The sequence below is a fragment of the Thalia democratica genome, chromosome 4 (assembly GCF_965202585.1).
Source record: "Thalia democratica chromosome 4, ktThaDemo2.hap1.1, whole genome shotgun sequence".
Classification (NCBI taxonomy): Eukaryota; Metazoa; Chordata; class Thaliacea; order Salpida; family Salpidae; genus Thalia; species Thalia democratica.
The window spans coordinates 17,563,884-17,572,390 of NC_139168.1; the positions used below are offsets into that span (position 1 = coordinate 17,563,884).

At 25.8% G+C, this 8,507-nt stretch overlaps 1 protein-coding gene across 1 annotated transcript; it reads right to left on the reverse strand.

The window, feature by feature from the left end:
• Positions 1-617: 617 nt before the first annotated feature.
• LOC145834479 (actin-related protein 2/3 complex subunit 3-A-like) lies at positions 618-7,910 on the reverse strand. The gene is made up of 4 exons (XM_082941917.1): positions 7,762-7,910; positions 4,539-4,641; positions 4,123-4,249; positions 618-1,280 (listed from the first exon to the last, which is right to left on the reverse strand). Exons 1-4 carry the CDS (start codon positions 7,899-7,901, stop codon positions 1,129-1,131), a joined length of 522 nt encoding a protein of 173 aa, XP_082798043.1. The 5' UTR covers positions 7,902-7,910; the 3' UTR covers positions 618-1,128.
• Between the last annotated feature and the right edge of the window lie 597 nt (positions 7,911-8,507).

Below are 8,507 nucleotides of genomic sequence, written 5' to 3' on the forward strand. Positions count from 1 at the left end.
CTGGGTGTAACGCAAATCTGAAAAAGTGAAAAGCAGTTGTTATAAACACTGCTAATAGAAACGTAGCCCCAGGAAAAAAAAAGTTAAGTCTGTGTAGCCCCAACTTAAGAAAATCCAGCCTGTTAAAAAAAATTTAAGAGTTGGTTGGCCAGAGTTTTTCAAAAAATTCCAAGCTGTTCTGGATAAACCTGAATTCTTGGCAAATTTTCAGAAAGTTATCAAACTAACTGAAAAGGTTTTTTTTAATGATGAAAATAAAACTCATTGTGAGTAATTCTCATTTTAAAAGTATTAATGCAACAAAAAGAATTAAACAAACTCAACCACTGAAGACTTTTAATTTAACTTGTTAGCTTATTATTATAAACTTGTATATCATATACTCAACTTGAAAAATACTAAATGTTTTATAATACAAGTTAATAAACATAATAATTATTGTTGTTTTGAGAGTATTGCTTGTAACTTATTAGATATAGCTAACTATTGCTTGTTAGCTATTAGACTTAAACTTTCTTTTTCATATTTTAAATTGTGGTTCTAAAGTTTCAAAAAAAAAAAACTTTGTTTGACTTAAAAATAATAGAAAATAGACTACACGTAAAAATAATAAGATTTTATTTCAAAAAGATAGAAAAAATATTGCTACTGCTATAACATTTGTCATAAAAAGTGGTTAACATAATAAGATTAAGAAACGATGTGAACTCTACACAAAAATATTTAAAATAAATGGAATATTACATAAGTTTGCAGACATTAACCATTAAGCTATTTCTTGTACTCAAGTATATAAAATTATCTGAGAGAAGTTACCATTTAACTTTCTACTTATAAAAGAGTGGCAAAAAAATTTTTTGCTTTTTATTTACAAAAAAAACTTATTTGTTATTTAGTAAAGAAAACATAATTTTAAGATCAAAAAAGCATAGTTTAGAAACATTAAAGAAACATTTTTAGTATAGACATTGAAAAAAATGCGTTATTAAAAACATGAAACTTCAGAAAGGTTGGAAATCTTAGCAGTATAAACGCAAAGGTATCAAAGCAACGCGCGGCTTCAACTTGATATTCAGCTTCAGCTTGATATTCAGCTTGATATTCCGCGTTGCATAAAGGCCGTTTTGTTTACATGCCAGGCCTGTTGAGGGACTTCTCCATGAACTTTCTCTTGCAGAAGCAGGCCCACCACTTGTTGAGTTTTCCGTCATCGTCAACTTTATCAACCAGCCTCAACCCTGTTTCCTGCCTCAACTGCGTCATGTACCCTTTCATCTTATCTGCATTTATTTGTTTATTCTTAATTATATACATTTTTGTTAAACATTTTAATATATAATTTTTTGTTTAAACAAATTAATGGATAAAATTTAAATATTTTTTGTTTTTTAGTGCAAACTAACTTACTTTTTGCTTTTTATGACCAGTATCCATTTACTTTGTCAACAATTTATTTTGAATTATTTGTATTTGCGTAAAACATTTTTTATATGTTTAAATAATTTGTTGGATTAATTGAAAGATTAAATTTAAATAAATACTTTTTTCTAGTGCAAACTATTGTATTTTGCTTTTAAGGGTCAGTATCTAAAAGTAATTTCTCTCATATTACCTTACATCTTCTCGATTACAATATTTATTTTGACTTATTTTAGAGTGAAACAGTTTTTATTTTAATAAATTTTGTTTTGTATATATTAGAGATTAAATTCAAAGATTTCATTTTTTTAGTTCAAACTGCTTTATTTTTTCCTTTTATCTTGTCTATTAGTATTTATCTTGAACTATTTATGTTTGTTTAAAAAAAAATTCTAAATGGGCTGTGGGGACAAATTGAATTAATAAATTGCTTTCTTGGTGAACTTTTTTTATTCTAACGGCCTATAACCATTTATTTAATCTAAAACAAAAAGAAGAAACAAATAGAAAAAAGGTTATTTTAGAATATAAACATTTTGTTATATAAGTATTCAGCAAACATTCTAGCAAAAAGTCTTTTAGACATAAAACACATTACTACAGTTTTCAAAGTATTTCAATTAATAAGTTGAGCTTTTAGTGTTTATTTTCAAATATTTTTTTTTAAAGCTCTGTAATAATAAATTTAAAACTGCTTAAATAGTTTTTCATAACTACTTTATTACATTAGTTTAATATTGTAACATCTTACGTTTTATTAAGTAATCTAACTTAATTCAATATGTAAGTGTAATTTCTAATTAGTGGTAACAGTTATAATCTAAAAAAAATACTGCTAAATTAAATTTTAGCTCATTTAAACATAAATAAAACAAATACTACACGAACATTTCAATAATAAAAAATTAATAAATCATATACACTTTAAATATTAATATTTTCTACATAAGATGAGACAAAACAAACTTCAAACATTTTTACTGCGTCTCTATACATTACAAAAATATAATTAGAGTTTTAAAAAGTTCCTTACTAAATCAATATATACACTACACAAAAGGAATTATACAATTATCATACAGTCAGGGTGGCCACTTGTATTTGAGAAGTTTCTTCCAGGTTTTATAGTCTATTTTAAGTGTAAAATTAACTTTAAAAACTGTGTTAAGTAGTATAATAACATTGAAAAGATACTGCAAAGTTTCCTTAATGTGTTTTTTATTAAAAAGTTTTTGATGATGACACAAAATTTTTAACTTAATGTAGATTTTTTGTGTCAAATTAAAATTTTACTACTCAACATGTAAAAATGGTTTAAAACTGCAGATTTTTAAGTGAATTTTGTTCAAAATTCCAGGTTATTCCACATTTTTTCAATAACTGTAAAATTTCAGATTTTTTTAGCTAAAATTTTCAAATTTCAGCTTTTGTGGCCAGTACAGTGTATAACACGTATTCTAACTTAACGTTTACTCTTTCTAAACACCTCTATAATATTAATAAACTAATTATAAAATATTTCATACAATCCTACATTACAAATATAAATACTACATAAAGCATTTAGCTGCATGAAACATATGCATGGTTGCCACTCATCAAGCTGAGAAAAATTTCCTGACTTTTCCTGACTTTTTCTTGACTTTTTACCAAAATTTTCCTGACTTTTCTATATCAGTTTTACTTATATAAGTTGTTCACTGAGTTTTATAAAATACTACCCAAACTATTTAATATAAAATACTTAAATTAAAAATCTATTAAAAAAGAATATACTTAAGTAACTGTAAAAAAAGACATAAAAAAGTAAACTATATATCTGTTGCATAAAATATTTCATCTTATCATTTAGTATAAAATTTGTATCAAATAAATATACTCTTATTTACTTTAAAAACTTAAGTTACTCTACAAAAAATACAAACAATAAGCAAACTTAATCTTGGCATATACCTCTCTTATAACTTAATTTATAAGTTTAAACAACTTTGAAAAAGTTATAAAGAGGTAAAGTATAAACATTAACTTGTTACATAAAATACTAAACTAACTGCTTAATTATAAAGAATTCAATTATTTAAACAAAAACACTTTGATTCTAAAATTATGCTAGATAAAATTTGTGTATATATCACAGTTTCACTATGGAAGTGTCCTTGCCACAGATCATCAATACTAAAAAGCTTACAAAATCTGCTTGTTCAAGTAGGGTACTTGTTCAATATGTTAATAGAAAATTTTTGCAGTTTTATAAAGGATGTTTTACTAATTTATACCAGGTGAAGGCATTGGAAATAAAATTAAACATTTTTGTAAATTTCTAGGAAAACTTCGGAATTTTTTTCTGACTTTAAAGGACTTTTATTTAATTTTTACCATTTGAAGGCTTTGCAAAACAAGGAATTTTGTAAATTTAAACTGACGAAGTCTGACTTTTTTTTTTAATTTTATGAAATTTCCTGACTTTTCCTGACTTTTTTCAAAACCCCCCATTTTTTCCTGACTTTTCCTGACTTTTGTTATTTTTTAAAAATTTTCCTGACTTTTCCTGATTTCCTGACCGAGTGGCAACCCTGCATATGTACTGTTTTTTTTTGCTGAATTCGTGAATTTGCAAAAAACTTTTAAAAGCCCTTTCAAGTGGACTCTGTGGAAGTTGATTTACACAAATATAAACACAATCACACATATAATGAAACGTACCTGCTTCAATGCGGTCCTTAGGCTTTTGGTACATGTTGTTCAGCGGAAAATGCGGGTCTCCCGGCATGTCAAACGGCTGAATGGACAAATTTATCATCTCCTTCTGCGCTTGATTCTTCGATTGAACCTGAAATTTTGTCAATTGCACATCAAGTAGTGTATTTTTTTGTTGGAAGTAATATTTGAAAATTAACTAGGTAGCTGAAGAACATTTTGCAACTGAAACCAAAAACAAACCGTTTTATAACTTGTTAAAGATGTAAGCTGTTTTAGAACTGTGTCTAAAAAAACACTAACCGAAATAACTTATCTGTTAATCTTAACTATTAGATCAGCTCCTCAATGGAGCCGTATGTAAAATATTTAAACAAAATTAAATTAAAAGCTAAAATATTCAAACAACATAAACAACCAACTCTCTGCAGTTTTTTCAGACATTCACTGATGTAAAGAGTGATGTAGATCAAAGTTCTGTCCGAATCCGATTTTATTTCGTAATTGCGAAAGAATATGTTTGCTCTGTTGAAAATGAATTATATTATGTAATAAATGTATTTAAATTGAAATGATCGTAGCATTTGTTTAGTTTAGATATCAATTAATTTTTAAGTAAACTGCTATTAAGAAATGTACTTATTAAAAACTATATTATGAAAAACACTTCTAAATATCCGACTAAATAAGTAAAAATAGGTAACATAAAAATATTAAGGTTAGTATATTTTATACTTTAGCAAATGATCAACTCAAGGTTGTCAATATTTAAAGCAAAAAAGCCAGTTTGAGTGGCACCGAATCAGATTGACTTCGAGAGAAATAAAAAAAAATTTTTTGAGCTTGTATACTTGAAAATCAATAAAAACAAAAGGGCTTAACATTTACAAAAAAAAAAAAACTTTAAGGAATATAACAGTTATATTATAAGAACTGGCTTAAGACATCTGTAAAACGTCAAAATTAGCTTGAGTTTTGAAAAAAATCAATCAAGTTTGAGTTTTTAAACCTTGAAAACTTAAATACTAGCCACTGGTAGCTTGTGTGTGTGGTAACATAACTAGTTCCATATTGAAGCACAATAATCAAATGTTTAGTTTTAGTTGTTGCCTCTTAATGTCAATCTCACCACCCAAACTAGTGTAAATGAATTTGAGATTTATGCAAACTAGTTCACTGCTTACAGTAACAATATTTGAGTAAAAACAGCTTTTTTATACTAAATTCAAATTAATATTCTTTTGTCAAACTCATTATTCTTTTAAAAACAAAAAATAACTACAAATTATTAGCAACTCTTCGTATTAGTAGCATTTATTTTAAATATATAATGAATGTTGTAAATTTTAATTTTGTAAGTATTAATTTCAACTATGTTTAAAAGGGACACGTTCAAAATCCACCCAGTCAAATTTGAGAACAGCTTATCGATCGAGGGTTATAGGGGTAACAGTGATAGTGAAAAATAAATGCAAAAAATTTATAAAATAAATTGATAAACAAATTTTAAAAAAATCTGGCGGATTTTGAACGTGGGTAGATTATGATAGTATACAGTTTAATAGTTGTAATTCGACACCAGTTCTAAGTTGAATGTGGTTTTTAGAAATATTAAAATAATAGCTGAGAAAAACTTGGATTAATGTTTTGAACTTCTAAAACGTTAAAAAAAAATCTTCATGAAAAAAGACAAAAAATAATCAGTAGCAAGCAGTCAAAAAGCACTAATTCATACCAAAAGCACATATACTTCTAACAAAACACTACATTGACACAACGTAGAGGTTGGAAACTTGTCATTCAAGGATAATAGGGCTCATTGAAACAAACAGTTTAAACATAATATACTTTTAAGAATAAAGCTATTATGATTTTAAAATATTAATACAAGTAATTTCTCTTCTTGTCATAACTTAGAACTTTAAATTTACTTTAAGTACATAAAAATTAATCACAAGAACTTTATATTTTCATAATTTTGAAGTAGTAAGAACTTTATAAAATACTTTTTCAGTAGATTAAAATAATGTATTCAAAAATCTTTTAAAACAATCAACAGTACACTAAAAGCAAAGTTAAAGTAATAAAAAAGTTTATTAATTTTAAAAATTTACACAAAATGGTAAAAACTTAATACATAGCATACAAAACATGAACTACTAACATTTAACATATATAATTATCTGTAATAACTTTAAATACAGTTGACACCAAATAATGCTTAACTAAAGCCATAGCAAGATCTAAGATTATTTTTGGAAGCTTTTGATGGAAGCATTTTGTATTTTAATTAAAAATCAAAACTGTTAATGAAAATATACTATCTTTAAAATATTCAGTTTAAAAAGTGTCAACAATTTTTGCAATTTTAAAACTTTAAAAAAAGTTTATAGTTAGCAGTTAAACCTTTACTTAACTAGGAAAAGTACTTACCCTTAAAAATGTGATAAATAAACACTTTTCTACATTTAAGGTTGTTTTATTTCAGGTTTAAAACTCAAGATTTTTTTCATAATAAAAATTTTTGCTTACAATCTCTTTTTCAATGATATAGTGCAGCCCTACCTATATTTCTGAACTAATATTATTTTTGTAAAGCTGTGAAAAGCTTGTGGTATAGATAAAAATATCTAAAAGCAAATTGTAAGAACAGCATTTTATTATAATATTAAATCTTTTTTGTTTAAACAATATTAATATAAAAAGAAAACAAATTTAAATATAAATTCTTAGAGCTTTTTGAGACTCTGTAGATCTGTTCTTAAATTTATATGAGAGCTTTGAAACGCCGTTAGTTGAAATAAAGTTTTAACACAAGAACATCTGTGGTATACACTCTGATAAGCTTAGCTTATCAGGATCTCCAGGATTTAACGCCTTTTAACGTTACATCTTAATATAATAAGATGTATTTTAAACATTATTGAGTATAATAGTGGTTCTGAAAAATTTCCACAATGATTACAGAAGACAATTAAAGAAAAATATGTATGTACACTAGTTTGTAAAGTATTCAACTTTTTAACTTTAATTTCATGAACTTGTCTTCTAAATTTGCATGTAGTATATTATAACTTGTTAATAACAGTTACAAAACAACTCTAAGCAAACTTCTTTTTTTTTCTTAATCAATTTCCTACACAAAAAACTCTTTTATTGCACTTTAGAAAACACTGAAAAAGAAAAAAATTGAAAAAAATACATGATATTTTTAAACTGAAACAACAAACATTTAAGTAATTGAATTTATTACTCCAGCATTTATTAAAAAAAACCTGAAGAATCAAAAATAAAAACAACACTCTATTTAGATCTGCTGTAAAATTAGAACTCCTGTAAATAAAATATTAAAAGTAATTTATTTTAAATCAACAGTTCGTACCTTTACACTTATATGTGAAAGAAATTGTTACTACCACATACATAGTTTATTTAGTGTACCAACAATAATCAGTTCTTACAGGTCTGCTAAAACAATGACACTACCAACTACATATTTAAACAAAATAAAATATTCCTACAAACCTCCTAACATTCACTTTACCAATAATATTTATGTATACAACATAAATACAAAAATAAGTTGTTTTGTTTTTTTAACAGTAAAAAGAGTTTTTATTTCATACTAAATATTTCAACACAAACTTGAAATATCCAATTGTCTCGTCAATGATGTCGTGGTCATCAGTTTTTGGAGCCGGTCCCTTGACCCTTGTCCTGAGTGGCAACATGGCCATATTTGCTATGGAAACCGGGGAGGTCAGTGACGAATGGTAAGCTGGCATATTTATATACTTGCTGTGAAATATTTATAAAGTTAGATGAAAAATATCATATACTTGCTGAAACAAAAATTAATAAATTTGCTGAAAATCTTTATAAAATTAAATGAAAAATAAGAAATTTATGAAAACTATAATGAAATTTAAACAAAAAATTTATAAATTTTATTGTTCTAAGAAGTTACATGAAGGGAAATTTGAGAGTAAATAGTTTCTTGGGAATATGTTTATGTGTGATACTTAAATAAGATCACAAGCTTAAATTTATGTAGTTAAACCTTTGTTTACCAATAAAATATTGTTACATTCGAATGATTGAATGTATTAAACTGGTTGGAGTGAACTATTTAAAATCATGTTATATTAATCCTCATTTGGGTTAATTTAAAATAAAAATAATATAACAAAGGTGAAATAGTTTGAACTTACATACATATCAGGGGCGTCGCGTGGGGTGTTGCACTGCCGCAACTGCACCACCTTGAAATTTTCTAAGAAAAAAAAAAAGTATCTATAACGTTTTCGTTATTTTTTTGAACGAAATCTCTTTTAAAACTTCAATTTTGAAAACGACCATTTTGCCCACTTCACTGCCGCAAACTCTTAGCT

Coding starts and splice junctions, on each gene's coding strand:
- LOC145834479 (XM_082941917.1), bottom strand. CDS start 7,901: ATGCCAGCTTACCATTCGTCACTGACCTCCCCGGTTTCCATAGCAAAT. Junction 4,250..4,538: donor GTCTGAAAAAACTGCAGAGA/GTTGGTTGTTTA, acceptor ACAAAATTTCAG/GTTCAATCGAAGAATCAAGC. Junction 1,281..4,122: donor TAAGGACCGCATTGAAGCAG/GTACGTTTCATT, acceptor AAATAAATGCAG/ATAAGATGAAAGGGTACATG.